Here is a 16263-nt window from a genome sequence, read left to right as displayed (position 1 = left end):
TAGTTGAAATAAAAGGCGTCGTATATAAAGAAACATTGTATTTAATATTGCTACTTACAGTATATCTACCTTACGTCAAGGTATTCTTATGACTAGTAAAATATATTATTTACAACAACATTATGTACATGTCTATAAAACTTTTTATAAAAATCTGAAAGTCCGTTATATTAATGTACATTTTTATTCCATACTATGTATAAATGGATTTTATGTGCATATGTTTCACGAATATAATATACCGTGAGTATCTATATTTACAACAGTCTTTTGTAAGCGATACGAGTTTGTCAGTGGTTAATTATTCTTAATTATTTATACATGTTTACGATTCCTAGTTATTGCTTTGTCAATCAATTCATCAAATGAATTAAAGTAAACCGAAGCGTTCTAGCATTTCGTCTATACAGTCAGCATCATTGAGATTATACATGCTATTTATCTATCATTTAAAATTAAATCACTTTCTTCTAGAATTTAGTACGCCACTATATGCTACGCTGGTCCCTGTAAATAAGAAAATTATAGTTAAGAAAGAAAAGTAGCCCAATGCACACACGACAGGTAAATCTTCATCAAACAAAAAAAAAAACTAAAATATAAATACTTACATCATCAAGTACCGACAGCGATGTGGACTGGTGCGAGGCGCTGATGATGTCCTGCAGGCAGCGCGCGAACTCCTCGATGACGTCACGCAGCGGGTCGGGCTCCGCGTCCGCCCCACCCGCCCCCCCACTCGCCCCACCCGCCGCCCCGCTCGCCCCGCCCTCCACGCCCGCCGCCAGCAGGCACTGGCACACCGCCTCTATTACTTCCGACGTCATGAAGCTGCATGGTTGCCTGTGAAATTTATTGATCGTTTGAAATATATTTTGTCATTTTTATTATAGTAAATTATTATTGGCAGAGAAAAACAGTATAATGTCGGGACACCTTTTCACACACGGTCGTTTAGCCCATTATGTGTTTACGTTTTGTACTTGCTTAATATATCTTAGACACCAATGACTGTGTTTCGGATGGCACGTTAAACTGTAGGTCCCGGCTGTCGTTAACCATCACACCTTGGTAGTCGTTACGGGTAGTCAGAAGTCAGTAAGTCTGACACCAGCCTAACTATTTATTAGGGGTTATATATTGGGTTGAGGAGGTCAGATAGTCAATCGCTCCTTGCCAAACATGGGTACCGAGCCGCATCTGGTTAGACTGGAAGTCGACCCCAACATAGTTGGGAAAAGGCTCAGAGGATGATTTGATCTTCCACATAGATAGAACAATATATAGAGGAAAAATATGTAGTTCTCTTCTCGTTCTCGGTGACGGTCCCGTGACAGCAACGGGTTTCAAACGGCCTATAGGTTGTGAGGGATATAACTATGATGACACAAATAAAGTGTACATACTTAAGATGTCCAGCAGGCGGCGGGCGCAGCATGGGGTCGGGGCGCACGTCGCGCAGGCGCAGGTCGCGGCGCCGCTCCAGCGTCTCCTCCACGTTGCGGCAGCCCACGCACTTGCACATCGACGTGCATGCTATCTTCGCCTGGAAAAACAATAATCATATATGATTCTCATATAAGCGCTGGCCATATTAGGGTGCATCCATATCTGGCGAATGTGCAGCTTGCGGGCCGCTTGCGAGCTGCTTGCTTGCATTTTTGTTCGCTACAACATCAGTGAGCTCATTATCATACTCGCAGTATTGGGTGCATTTGTTGCGCTAAAGAGGCACCAAACCTTTGCCGTGACTGCACGCAAACGGCTCGCAACACAACCAACTGAGAACCTCTTTTTTGTTTTAAGTCAGTTATAAAATAACTATTTTAATTCTCATAAGCAGGTATTTTGATAACTTAAATGGTTTTTAAAGTAAGAAATAATATGTTGTTAAATATATAAATGCAGTAAAGAAAAACAAAAATCAAAAGTAAATTTATAAAAAATGTTTGTATTTACCTCATAGCATTCACAGTAATTTTTGAGACATCCACTCCTTTTACAGTTGCATCCTTTATTGTGCCTTCTTATTATATCAGGACCACCACTTTTCGCTTTTCCTATCTTTGGCCTGTGAAAAAAAAACACATAAACATATACACAAATAAAACATTGACTATAGACTTTGGGTAAACCAGACTATTAAAGTCAGAAATCTGTCTAGCCATTTTCCAACTTTCCATTTAACAAATTCCACTTGCCAGTCAAACTACTACTAGATACAGCTGAGTACCATTATTCAACATAGGGCAACAGCCCATGATTCACTTATATTCCGAAAAACTCACTATATACACCAGAATAACCATAAACATCTAACAACAAACCAAACATTATCCAAATCAATTCACCCACCCATTCCACATCCAAAAAATTCAAGACCACAATTGTTTGTCATATGAAAATAAAAACTTACCTGAAAGCATTAGGATTCCTATCGAGACAGGCTCTAATAGCCTTCTGGCGTAGCTCCTCATTCTCCAGGTTATTGTGACAATTGTTACAGTTGCAGCGGTTGCAGAACTCCCCATTAGCAAAGCAGTCGCAGTACAACTTGAGACATTGTGACTTTGTGCAGTTGCAGGCCTTACGCGGCCTGAGACCGAGGTCACCGGCTACTAAGTCTGTTGAAACATCTGCATTTAGTTGAAATATATTTTTATTTGGAGGAAAATATTTATTTTGTTATCAAATAAATACAAAAATAACTAAAATATTATATTATAGTATAGTATTCGGATTTCCTATGTATTAAAAATCTGCAGTTTATTAAAAATACGTCTTTTTATACTGAGGAAATAACTACAGAAAAAAACCCAAAACAAATGTTAATGTAAATGAATCCAACCGATTTAGAATGAAAGTGTTGGTAAGTTCGTTCGTAACATCCCATGTTCCGCGCGGTTCCAAACCATAAGAGTGTCCCATACGAATTTATGATAACAAACCGCCTTTACTATAGTTTTCCAAGAATAAAATTCCTATATAAACTTACCACTTTCAGAGAGCGCTTGTGACGCTTTCGGTGAGAGGTAAAGCGAACTGTCTTGATCCATATTCGAGTAGCTCCTGTCGTCCTAAAACCAATAAATAAACATGAAGCAAAATATATAAAACATGTAACATTATTGGAAAAAAAATATAGATGTATTTGATAAATCTTTACATCATTCCGCGGTATCACTCGCTTCCCGCGGGAACTACTTCATACAACGTGTTAAAAAGCCTTCCTTGATAAATGCGTAGAAATACTTTTGCAAACCTGACGAAGGAACTTTGAAAGTAACCAAACTAATTCTTTAGCTTTACTATTAAACTTTTTATCAGGTAAGTTGTTTTTTTTTCTATTATTATGACTGCGAGAGCAACGACGAGCTTGCAATCGCAACTACTAAGTTTCAAAGCTCTACGTACCCGCATTTGTCCCTGCTTGCCGTAACTGGAAGGTATGACGATAAGCGGATGTTCCTCTGATCTGTTGCTGCTGTCGTGATCCATACTGTTCGTGTTATCGTCGTCGTCTGGCGTCTACACCAAAATAACATATTGTATTAATTTACGAGAATTAAAATCTCTAAGTAGCAAGCAATAAAAAAATCGTCTCAACTAAGAATTTGACTTCTGTACATTAAAAAACTATTTCTACTAACCTCTTGTCTCTCAAAGTCGACTTCAACTTCATGCATGCCGTGCATTCCATCTTGAGTCTCATCAGCTACAGTATCCGCTATGAGAGCTCTGAGCGCGGCCTTAGACTCCCTCTCCTCTTGTCGCTGCTCTATCTCTCTCTCCATCTCCCTCGTCCCTCGTTCCGTGACGTCACAGTCTTCCTGCATGCTGCTGCCGTCGAGGAGTTCTGACATGTCTTCTAAATTCGGCTCAACCATTGGAGAGAGAGGTGCCAGTAGGCTTTGTGAAGAACGCGCTGATTGTTGTTGCTACACAAATGTTTTATGACGTCAATATGACTTGTAGGTTTGGAAATTAATTTTGGAAAACTGGGGCCAGAAGAGGGCGCTTTGGTGCTCGAAAGTGTACAGTTTTGAAAGATCACAATAAATTATAACAAAAAAAAAATTTAGAGAAAAATATATTACGTACCGAAATTTCGTTTTACGCATGCACATTATGGAGATACTAATTTATTAAACTATCTATTAAAGAATTTTAGTCCAACAAATGATTAACGAAGCTACGTGACGTGTTTCGATGAATGTTTCCGTAAGTTTCGTAGTTATCACTCACCTGTGCGGTTTGCGCGGGTTTCATGGGTATGGGAGCTATTCGCACTAACTTTTTCTGTGGCTTCGTGGTCACTGCACAACAAAATATCACAATTTTATTTCAGCTTTCCGCCACTAAGCGAATCACAAAAACTTATGTGACAACTGACTTTTATAATTTAAAATTATTCCAAAGTTAGTTCCATGTTTAATATTTTCAAATTATGTAGTTTCGAATAGAGAAACATTTCGTAATTAGAGTTGTGTGTCAATATTATTTGAATTTTCAGTTTTCTATTTTCTAAAATTATTCTCTCAAGTGTCACACTGTGAAAAAGTTAAGTGTGAAGTAAAATAACTGTTGAATTTTATTTATCAGAAATCAAGCAATTACGTATGGATTTATGAGTATATGTACCATAAAATGATTGGTGTCCTACCTTTGTTGCTGGTACCTCCCGTGACTACCAATGGAGGCGGTTGTCCACTGATTAATTTCTCCGCCGTCATCTGTATGAGATTACCTGTAACACAAAAGTTTTACGTACAAAACGAAATTTATAAGACAAGTTAAGGCCGTTAACAGTGATAAATGACAGATAAATTAATTATTTTATGGCTTTCGGCTAGTACATTATACTACATCAGTCATGATTTATACATTAAGCAAAGTATCTATAAATCAATTTAATTATGCATTGACATTTTAGTTTTGACAATTGTTATCTAACTAACTTAAAAAGACTTACCTTTGTTATCAGTTAGAACGAAACTTTTAGCTGGGACAGCCATTGAAGGATTTTGTGGTTTGACAGCTACCTTCTGCGTTGCGGGAGTCGGGTTTGTTATCAGCCGTATGTACTGAATCTGAATAAACAATAATAGAAATAAGTTCTATCCTTACAACATACATAAATAATAAACATTTATGAATGAATAAAATAAAATCATTTTGATATAATTTCATGTATTTAAGAGGTAGGTTTATAATATAGCAGAATTCACTCTGCAATGCAGGGTTTGGGAAATAACATTATGTATTATAATGGATAGATTTCCAACCCAGAATTGTTGTAGTGGCAATAATTAGTGAATTATAGCAAAATAAACGTCTCTTAAGTAAGAAATAATACTTACGCCTTTCCCAGGTACATTAATTTGATGTAGTTGCGACCTTTGTCCCGTCATCACCACATTTCCATCCTTTGATATCTACAACAAACCATGAATGCAAGAATTGGATAAAAAGTAGCCTACCTTGATAATTTTTTTTTTTCGAGATTACTGCTTTCAAGCAAACATAGAAACTCTTCAACATTATAGGTAATATTGGTATCTGCATATATTCTGCCGCTAACCCACTTACTACGAAAAATGTATGCAAGATAACACAGAACATGGGATTGTCTCTTTGTTATTATAAAAAATAGATATAAGGTTTTTTGATTATAGTTAACACAAACCTGTGCAGTTTTAGGTGGCGCAGTGGTCTTCAGTATAACGTTTTGACTCGGATTTGATTTTATGACTACCTTCTTGGTAGTACCTGTAAAACACAGAATATGTTTGCTATAAACTGCTCTACCTTCATAAGAAAGATGTCATCTAATATTTACTTTTGAACATAAAAATAATAACACAGTTGTCGCCAAACTAAATGACTAAACTTTGGAGCCGCCCTAAAGTTTGGCGAGAACTGTGCTGACCTTGTGACGACATCGATGATTGCGATTTAATAGATATGATTTGTTTCTTAGAGAATTTCACACCTTGGTTCGTTGGAGACGCCAGGAGCACCTGAAATTAAAATTAATATAATTTTTAAGACAGATTTGATACTGTAATTTATGTTATCTAAATATACTAAAATCCTAACAGTTTACAAAATATGTTCTCTCTCACGTAACACAAGCCCTCCAAAATTACACAAAATATCTGCCCACCGAAATCTCTTGCAGGTAACTAAAAAACCACACATACTGATAACCTCTCCTTTTTTGAAATTGTTTAAAAACAAAAAAAAACCGTCCAGAGAATAAAAAAAGTAATTGAAAAGTTTTTTTAGTGGTCAGGTATTTCATAATTTTGATATTAATTACTGGCTGTACTGTAAGTATAAAAAAAATAAAAATTCACCTTGTTAGCAGCTATGGAGATGGGCACAGTTTTCTGTTGCATGACGTATCGTGTCTGCGCCGTGCTGGTAGAAGGCATCAGCTTCGTGATGACCGCCGACTGGCCCAGCGAGTCCAGGCCTCCTTGTCCTGGCAAATTCAAATGTTCATATTATCGTACATTATTAATTGAGGAAGTTTTTAGACAATGCAATAAATTAAATAAACTTTATTTAGTTACCTTGCACAATAACTTTTGCAAGCACAGGCTTCTGTGTGTTGGTGCCGCTAACGTTTTTGATCAACTCAGCCTGCAAACAAACACATTAATTTATATATTGTCTGTCTTACACGGTCATATATCTTCGTGAAACATTTTTTTTCTTTTCTTCTTCTTGTTTATGGCTCCTTCGTTGGTATCGAAGATTTTGTCAACGTCTTTTTTCTTTTCGAATGTTTGTATGACAATTACCAGTAAGTTTTAAAGATGTGTAGCTTATTACCTGATCGCTACTTGCTCGTACAAGTTGTACGGATTGCATCCCCGAGCTGGATGTAACCAGTTTAATTTTCTGACCGCCACCGGTGGGCACCATAACCAGTTGCTTGCCTATTTGTGCTGAAAAATAAAACAATATATTATAAATTCGTGTATTCTCCCCCGTATATAGCGATTTTTGTCTATAACATTATGTATATTTGTCCTTGCAAAACTCAATGACGTCTCACAACTAAATTCAGAACACAAATAACTAAAATACTGCAACTCACGCAATGTTCCCTGACAACAAAAAGTTTGGTGGGAAACTATACTCTAAACATGTTGTAATTTTTTAATCATACTCAAGTTATATAAAAACATACAGCAATCTAACTTACTCAACAACGTATTGCCAGTTTTCGAGCCACTCTGTAGCACACTTGCCAGAGACATCTTCTTGACTACCGTGGAGTTCTTAACCATGGTGACAGGTTTGGGAGCTATGGCCACGTTGTGCTTCGCAGCGGAGGAGAAGCTTTGTGAAACTGGCACCAACTTTGGGGGCTTGGGGGCTATGGCCACTTGTCGGGGAGGGTTGCTCGTCACTATGGTTTCGTTCTTTCTGCGAGGCTGTGCTGCCTGAAAGAGGAATGAGTTTTTGGTTTGTTTGTTTGTCTAATTATGTTAAATAGGTGTTGATGTATGTAATTGCTGTAATGCTGATCCAAATGTTAGTCTGTATGTTAAATACGTTAAGAGTATGTGTACCTTCTATGTTCAATAAGTTCAGTAACTTCAAAAACAGGATTAATAAATTATTAAAATTGTGTACCTTAACTGCAATATACTTGGGTTGTGGAGCTGGTTCCTGTGTTACAGTTTGAGGTATTTCTGTGTCAAACTGCAAGTCTATCATTGATTCTCCTTGTGTATGCATCACATTTAAACCCTGCAAATGTTAGAATATTTGATGTCTTATACCATCTTAAAACAACTTCAGATTCTGATATGATGAGCAGATGGAATTTCGATATAGGTATTTTTTTGGAAGATATGTGACCACATAACCCTGAAATGGTCCGTCAACACAATGTGTACTACAATTTTTTTTATACTTACATGTCCTTCATCCAGTCCACTTGTTTCTTGTGCTGAGTCATCTTGTACAGAATACTCTTGTAGAGAATACTGGTCATTCATAAATTCTGAAACTAAGAGGAACATATTATTACACAATCTGATGAGATCCAGGCCCTATGTGTAATAATATACTTACTAAGGCTAAGTTTACTGAAAACATTAACATCAGTTTTCTTAAAACAACTGTAGATTATTGTTCAATTTTCAAAGTTAGTAGGTAGCTAATTTAAGAAAAATGGACTTATGTTGTCAGTGAAAATGGGCCTAGGAATAGTTACATTCTGAAAAAAAACCTAGTTAAAATGGCAAATTATGGAGCAGTGAAATTTGATTGTGGATTTCATCGGTAAAACTATAAATTACCTATAATCTCCTCTCCACCAGTGTCCATCAGCATCTGCTGCTCTTCAATGTTCTCAAATTCCATCGGTATGTCAGGTTCATGTCCGGTTGTCTCTAACGAGATGTCATCTTGATTTACAACCACACCCGAATGATCAAAGTCCATCTGTGAACGTACATACAGACATCAAAAGGGGGAATGCTGCCTTGGCTGTGAAATATTATGAAGGTCAATACATCAAGAAACACATTCCAAGCAAGCCGTGTAGGAATTATTAGGAGGGCTTGTTAGTAAAACTATATAACTTGCATTCATTCTCTGAGCCTTTTTCCCAACTATTTATGGATATCTAACCAGATGTAGCAGAGTACCAACGCTTTACAAGGAGCGACTGCCCTATCTGACCTCCTCAACCCAGTTACCCGGGCAACCCAAAACCCCTTTGTTAGACTGGTGTCAGACTTACTGGCTTCCGACTACCCGTAATGACTACCATGGATGTTCAATGATTGCATTGCAAACAAAAATCTTGCAGTGTGATATTACAGGTTTAATAAAATTGAATGCTAATTGTATTTATTTACAAAACATTGTCTACAGATATTTATTTTAGCCTTCATCAATGACATTGCTTATTTCCAATTTAGATATTGGATGTTAATTCAAAGCCATAACTTTGTAACGATCACTTACAAAGAAACTTGTGGAACATAACACTATGTAATAAAAAATCTAAGTTAAATCTGAGAGTAGTTAAGAGTGGTGTGGAGTTTTTAAATGTTATATTGACAGTTTTTCCTTTCACAACAGCATATCTTTATAAGATGCCAAATAATGATGAACACTATTTTTATTCCCAGACTGTATCAAGCATAATTTCATATATTTTTTACCATTAACTTAGACTGTACTATACAATGGTTTTATGAGGGAAAGGATCAGGAATATGAAAATAACTACAACAGGATCTCGTTAGACACAACAATTCATATTTGGAAACTAAGGAGCAGATCTGAGATGATAAATCAAACATAAAAGGAAAACTCTCAAGTAAAATAAAGAAATAAAAGGAAAATCTTCAGTCTTTACTTACACTGCCCATGGCACTTTCCAAGTTTAGAGAGTCGTCCAAATTATGCTCCATGATGAAGATTTATACTTATATATTTTGCACAATAGTTTATTCACAGAGTAAGCACTACCTTAACTACTACACAGGGCATAAATCAAAAACATTTTTGAGTTCAAAAGATTCCGCCATTTTAAGTTGTCAAATTCCTCCGACAAGCTCCCTGAAGTCTCTCAAGTCGCCACGGTTGAAAACAAATCGACACAAACATAAAACTCTATTAACCAGCAAAAACCTTCCACACATTCAGTAACTATCACTTGTTGACACCACATACAAGTTACTCTTTAGTTTGTAACGCATTAAATGTGAATAAAACAAGCAATTTTCTTTTAAATTGCATTAAAAGAGAGAAAAATTATAATGGCGCTTCTTTCAATTTTTTGATGTCACAAGCTGCCAACATTAGAAAAAATATTTTAATAGTGCTGTGGTACAGAAATCTATAGAGTGCGCTTTGTTTCGATGTTATTCGCAAATGAACCATAGATTTAGGATCATAATGACAAATGTTTGGACACTGAAATCCATACCTTACTGAAGAGCTTCTTTGCTAATCCCAAAAACTTGGCTGATTTCAAAAATTATCCCAGTTATACATAGTGCCCTTATCTAGGAATACTGTTGTGCGGAAGAATGCCCACGGGAAGAGAGTGGAACCGTTTTGGCGGTAACTAGTATTGTATTAGTTCATAGGCTTATGAAGTGATGAAAGTAAGCAATTTTTCACTAGGGCGTATTTTTCTGATTGTGATTGCGTGATTAAAACAATAGGAAGCTTCCAATATTTTTTTAATATTGGATTTATCCGCCTACCAAAACGGCATACGGCTGACTTTTGAGACACTGACAAAAACCGATAAAATCGACTAATCATTAACCGTTATTTACCGAACTCTATTCTATTCTATTCTATTTTTATTTATGGCAATCCGTGTCGATGTCAATGTCGACGATTCTGCCAATGACAAGTGAAATGAGAAGCAAGTCGTGCTTGTGATTAAAAAAACAAAAAAGAAACAAAAAACAAAAGGAATTTAAGATGCTGTTGTAGCCGATCTTGTGTAACTTTAACTTGTTAGTAGGACGACACTGAAACAAATAGAAATACATTTACATACATAAAAATAACAACAAAATGTTAGTCACACATATAACATATAAAATATACCACAACCTAACTGTAGCCTAAAATAGGCCACAGTTTATAGTTTAATGTTGTTTCGATGAATAGACATTAACAGCAACTGGAGCAGTTCTGGACAGGAGTGTGATAAGAGGGAACGGAAATTAGTAGGGAGAGGAATTTTGTCTATGCCCGATTCTATGCCATTCCCATGTCAATGTCATATCGAAATCCGGCCTACTGCGCGACTGTCAAAAATATTTTGTCTTGCTTTCAGTGGAACAAAACAAAATTTAGTTTTCTTTTCTTAGTGTTCGTAATAGTGAAAATACATCAATATGCCTTTAAATTTACAAGGCGTTCGTCAATATCTAAGTGAATTGAGAAATTCTGGTGGCTTACATAAAGATCAAGCAGAAAAGTGAGTCTAGTTTTTCTAAGATTCTACTCTCATTTTATTTTCTTTACATTGTTTGTGAATAACTGGGTAGTGTTTTGCTATCATTACATTAATGCAATCATTGTTTTCCTAAGGTACCGCAATGTTCTAATGGAAATACTGAAAAGTAATGAAACTGAGCTGGCGGAATCTTTAAAGGCATTTGTCGAAGCAAGTACGTATTGCTCATTATATTTATAATATCTTATTGTGTTACCACAGGCAGTTACAATTGTTATTTTTATAGCGGGTAGTTATCTAATGCAGAATTAATTACAATCTATCATTGCCAATCATAACCAACAAAATATTCAATCTAGATCTAGACTTACCAAAGTAGAAATCCCAAATCATGATAATTTTTATTAACATATTTGATGTTATATTATCATCTCAAGCACATGTAATAAAAGCATTATAGTGTTTACCAAACTCAAATACCAAAAATTATAATTTCCAGTTGTGAATGAGAATGTGAGCCTGGTGATATCGAGACAACTGCTGACGGATGTGAGCACCCACCTGGCTCTGTTGCCCGACCTCGTGTCTCAGGAGGTGTCACACTTTTCCCTGGATGTTATACAGCCTAGAGTCATCTCCTTTGAGGAACAGGTAATGTTTTTTTTTTTTACATAGCTTTTTCTAACTGAAAATCATTTAAAAACTCTTTTACTATAAAGCTATAAAACTTTGCCTCATTCAAATTGCATAGACTATTAAAGCCTTTACATACAATGCTATGGAAGATACATTGCTAGAAGTTGTTATTATTTGAAGAGGCAAAATTATGTCCAGCAATAAGTTGCAGCAGATTAAAGTGTTAGGCTCAGCAATAATAATAATGTATATCCTGTTTTTTGTTTTTTATTTTTAAAATATAAAAATGTATATAAATAAATAAACGAGGATAATGTATAACTTCTATCCTCTTTCTAGGTGGCCAGTATCAGACAACACTTAGCAGACATCTATGAAAGGAATCAAAATTGGAAAGAAGCAGCTAATGTGCTGGTTGGAATACCTTTAGAAACTGGACAGAAGTAAGTTGTGTTGAAATTGAGTCTGGTTATGAAAACTATTTAAACATTTGTGCTCAGTAGTGAGACAGTAAAAAGACTAGAATTACTTACAACATATTACTTATAACATTGTATATTTCGATCCTTTACTTTCAACTCATAGATCCACTGTTTAGTTCGGTCCTTTGTGCTTGAATACTTGCACAAGAAAATAACCCAATATACACATAATAGTAGCCAGCCAGATTCAGCATATCACATACAGATACAAGTATTATATGATCTCTAATAATCCCCAAAAAATAGTTTGAATTCCATCCTCAAGGAGGCATGCATTCAAAAGTCTCTTAAATCTCTTTGATTAATTGAACTTAACTTGATTATTTCAGACAATACTCAGTGGACTACAAGCTAGAAACCTATTTGAAGATTGCCCGGCTATACTTGGAGGTGGATGACCCGGTGCAGGCAGAGGCATTTGTCAACAGGGCTTCACTACTTCAAGCAGAGACTACCAATGAACAGTTGCAGATCTACTACAAAGTCTGCTATGCCAGAGTGTTGGATTACAGAAGGTATTTTTCTTGTTTGAACTTTATTTCAGGTAACTAGGGTAGATAGAAAATATAATGACTATGAAAATATAATAGCATTATTTTATGACATTTTTAATCTTGTTCCTATCAGGCGACCAGACTCCATTATTGTGTATGTAGTTTTTTTTTTTATGGGTCTAGGAAGATAGCATCAACTAGTTTAGGAAGAAGAAACAATTCGTTTTGATAAGACTTACGTCAAAAATCACTATTTGTAATCAAAACAGATCAGTAACAGATCAGAGTAACCTTATATTGTATATTTTCGCTAATCTATCTAAATCTTAAACTAATCTTAAATTTTTCTACAGGAAATTCATAGAAGCAGCTCAGAGATACAACGAGTTGTCGTACCGTAACATTATTCACGAGGACGAACGAATGACGTGTCTGAGAAACGCGCTCATCTGTACCGTATTAGCGTCAGCAGGTTTGTGTGCTAGCAACTATAATTAAGTATTACTTTCTTGTAAATAGATAGATATAGCATTTTTTTAAATCAGAAATTACAATGTAGTTCTCGCCAAAATCAATGGCGACTCGCGACTAAAGTCTGAGTACAAGTGGCCCATATCCACCTCCATCACCAGTTAAGAAATAAAAAATCTTTTCATGCCGTTATTCTTTGACAGTCACTTTGGGCTAGCGCAGTTTTGGCGGAGCTTTAAAATAGATTTAGACGTTCAGTTTGACGTTGAAAAACGCGCTGCGCTTCACCACATGTGTGCCGTCCGTAAAATATTCTTGGCTATATCTCAATTACCTATGTGTTCCTTCACAGGCCAACAGCGTTCCAGAATGCTAGCTACCCTCTTCAAAGACGAGAGATGTCAACAGTTGCCGGCATACTCGATCTTAGAGAAGATGTACCTGGACCGCATCATCCGGCGCTCGGAGCTGCACGAGTTCGAGGCTCTGATGCAGACGCACCAGAAGGCAACGTGTCATATTTATCATTCGGTACAGGATATAGGAACGAGCGGCTCATGCAGTTTGCTACCCGATATCGCCAAGCTAATACTTAACTTCACTTTAACTAACGTCATATGGTTGTGGTGTAATGGTGTCTTAAAGCTGCATGTTCAAGCGAAGCGGCGCCGATATATATCCGCTTTTCCGCACTACATCCTCGCTCCGCTTTAGTGGCCCGGTAACCTTACACTTAGTCATTAGAACTCATTTTGGTACAGGATAAATTTTATTCGAATTCAGGACCCCGTTTACATTTATTACATTGTTTTACTCAAGTTTGGTTAATCAAGCTCGCTGTAAATTGAAAGAGAATCTACGTGACACGTTTATTTACGTTTACAGTCGTTTTTACAAAAGGCAATCGAATAGAAGCTAAAGACCAAGTGTAAGCGCGTAAATTAGCATTTACTCCACGTGCCTCTGTCTAATAATGAGTCACTAACATGATCCGGATTCCAATGAGAAGAGACAATATCATAAATAAATTCATCTCCCTCACAAAGTAATCTGCACCTTAAGAGGTCACGAAACGGCCTCAGATTGACACGTGCTAACTATAGCCATAAAGGCTTACAACTTTTGCTTTTATCTATCGCCAGTTACGGATCTGACCTTTTATCACAATTCGCGCTTATCATTTAATTTATACTATCGACGTAAACAAAACTTCTTTAGAAAAGCGATCTAGCGTAATGTACTTTATGGCCCGACTCGGCATGCGATGTTTAGACAATAGTTTAGAATCTATGACCAATTCTATTTTTAATAAACCTCTTTCGGTTCAGGCGACGACGTCAGACGGCACTACGATTCTGGACCGCGCAGTGTTCGAGCACAATTTGCTGTCAGCCAGCAAGCTGTATAACAACATAACGTTTGAAGAGTTGGGCGCCTTGCTCGAGACTCCGCCCGCGAAGGCCGAGCGGATCGCAAGCCATATGATCAGCGAGGGACGTATGAACGGATATATTGACCAGATCAGCTCTGTAGTACATTTTGAAAGTAAGTATTGCTTACTCAACATTTAATAAAGTTGCAAACAACTGTGGAATTTAAATAATATGTTCAAGGTTTTAAAAGGTGCGGTGCATTTAACAAAAACATTGCTGATTCCTAATTCGCAATCGGTCAAATACCAAGTTCCGTTGACATATCTACTTATCAGTTTATAGTTGTGATAACACTATTCTCTTTTTAAAAACATGCCGAGTGGATACAACATCGATCAAAACTAATCAATACGTAGGCTTATATAAATATTTTTGATAAAATCGCGTGATATAATAAAATAAACAGGCTATCCTTCACACTGATAAGAAATGGCGTGGTAGAGGTGCAAGCCAGAAAATAGCTTGTCAGGCAATAAGACGCACAATGAGAAGAAACCACAATTATATAGTCCAACATCATGCATAAAAATGCTACTTCGTTTAAATTCTTCACAGGGAAAAGGCCATAAGCTTACCAAATTTTTTTACAATGTTGGTTATGGCAAGACGTCTAATGAAATAAATATTTCGATAGCTAATCGTGTTTTTTAACCAACTTCTAACAAAAGTAGTAGGTATAGGAGGTTCTCAATTCTCTAAGATAACTGGTGTCCATTTCGACCGCGCGGCCACCTCATAATTTTTGATGAAACTTTGCCAGGAATTAGTAGTAATTTGTTACTTTTCACTCCTCTTTTCCTGAATTTGTTACAAAAAAAACCAAGCCGCTATGACAAAGAACAGTTGGCCGCTAGAACCGCCACTTGCCGTAGTCATCGCCCGTGATTACTCAGAAACTATACAATGCAGATAGACGAATGATACATCAAAAGAAAGGTCTTAATTTGTTAAATTTGTTACAAAAATAAAAAAGGTCAAAACGTAGATATACAAAAAGTTATGCAATGTTAAGTTTTCAGGTTATGAGTAGGTAAGTATATCACCGTAGGCACCAAATTAATAGAGGCTAATGTGTATAGAAAATTAGTCTTTAATTTGTTACAGCGAAAAAAGACAAAAAAGTACTAGAAAGCAGGTTCAATAATATGTTAGAGTCGATTTTAGTTGGCCGCGCGGACGGCAATATGCCTAAAATACAATTTCGTTTTTCTCGTTATTAAAAGTAGGTTTTAGCTTAATTAAAGTACTAGTCGATGGGTAACGTAACCTAGTTTGAATAAATATAGCGAATTTAACTGCAGCATTCGTATTTTAGGAGATATTTACAAAAACACAGTGGTATGAAACTGTATGAGAGTAGGGTGTCCATGCATTTTCACATATTCGAAATTTTCGTTATTCACGTCTTATTTTTTTAGGGAGAGTGCATACTTTATAAAAATCAAAGTCACAAATAGATTAAAATTTCTTTATTTACAATCAACACAAAGGCAAAGGCCTTTGTGTTAACACAATGTGTCAAAAATGTGACACAGAGTTGAAAGGTGAACTTAAGCTAGGCGAGATCATAACATTTGATTTAAACGGAGCTGCAGACTCAGTTTTACTCACTGAATTGACGATTACTCTTAGCATTAAGGATAATTATTATTTCTTAGTTGGTACTATAGAATTTATACCAGGCACAAAAATTTGCCACTATAAATGTCATTTTTTAAATAACAATAAATATTTTTGTTACAATTGAAATAAGTACCTCTAAGAAAATATGTCTACATTCTGTGTCACATA

The 16263-nt window shown here is 36.2% G+C and overlaps 2 protein-coding genes across 6 annotated transcripts in view; one reads left to right on the top strand and one right to left on the bottom strand.

Moving 5' to 3' along the window:
- Positions 1-16263, top strand: part of LOC110375818 (COP9 signalosome complex subunit 4) — a 29836-nt gene that overhangs the window by 12520 nt on the left and 1053 nt on the right. The window contains exons 2-9 of one of the 3 annotated variants that reach the window (XM_064039105.1): positions 10859-10977; positions 11091-11170; positions 11456-11607; positions 11932-12035; positions 12404-12589; positions 12922-13040; positions 13392-13570; positions 14368-14584. In XM_064039105.1, the coding sequence (XP_063895175.1) occupies positions 10895-10977; positions 11091-11170; positions 11456-11607; positions 11932-12035; positions 12404-12589; positions 12922-13040; positions 13392-13570; positions 14368-14584 (1120 nt within the window). In that variant the 5' untranslated portion in view covers positions 10859-10894. Of the gene's footprint in view, positions 1-10775; positions 10978-11090; positions 11171-11455; positions 11608-11931; positions 12036-12403; positions 12590-12921; positions 13041-13391; positions 13571-14367; positions 14585-16263 lie in introns of those variants that run through there. The other 2 variants (XM_021334079.3, XM_021334078.3) reach the window with 2 other exon arrangements.
- LOC110375808 (protein lin-54 homolog) lies at positions 24-9852 on the bottom strand. 3 transcript variants are annotated; one of them, XM_021334065.3, is made up of 22 exons: positions 9395-9852; positions 8322-8466; positions 7938-8029; positions 7651-7767; positions 7217-7457; positions 6841-6956; positions 6579-6648; positions 6360-6487; positions 5930-6020; positions 5687-5769; positions 5361-5435; positions 4973-5090; positions 4664-4747; positions 4246-4316; positions 3651-3938; positions 3415-3528; positions 2996-3077; positions 2417-2636; positions 1960-2071; positions 1407-1546; positions 612-843; positions 24-507 (listed from the first exon to the last, which is right to left on the bottom strand). In XM_021334065.3, exons 1-22 carry the CDS (start codon positions 9443-9445, stop codon positions 496-498), a joined length of 2682 nt encoding a protein of 893 aa, XP_021189740.3. In that variant the 5' UTR covers positions 9446-9852; the 3' UTR covers positions 24-495. The 3 variants fall into 3 exon arrangements, with proteins under 3 accessions (XP_021189740.3, XP_021189741.3, XP_021189742.3); XM_021334066.3 differs by having other exon boundaries at positions 2417-2624; XM_021334067.3 differs by having other exon boundaries at positions 5993-6020.

This window comes from Helicoverpa armigera, chromosome 18, assembly GCF_030705265.1.
Source record: "Helicoverpa armigera isolate CAAS_96S chromosome 18, ASM3070526v1, whole genome shotgun sequence".
NCBI classification, from domain to species: domain Eukaryota; kingdom Metazoa; phylum Arthropoda; class Insecta; order Lepidoptera; family Noctuidae; genus Helicoverpa; species Helicoverpa armigera.
Note: the sequence above shows the minus strand (reverse complement) of the source record. Positions and strands in the feature narration are given on the sequence as shown.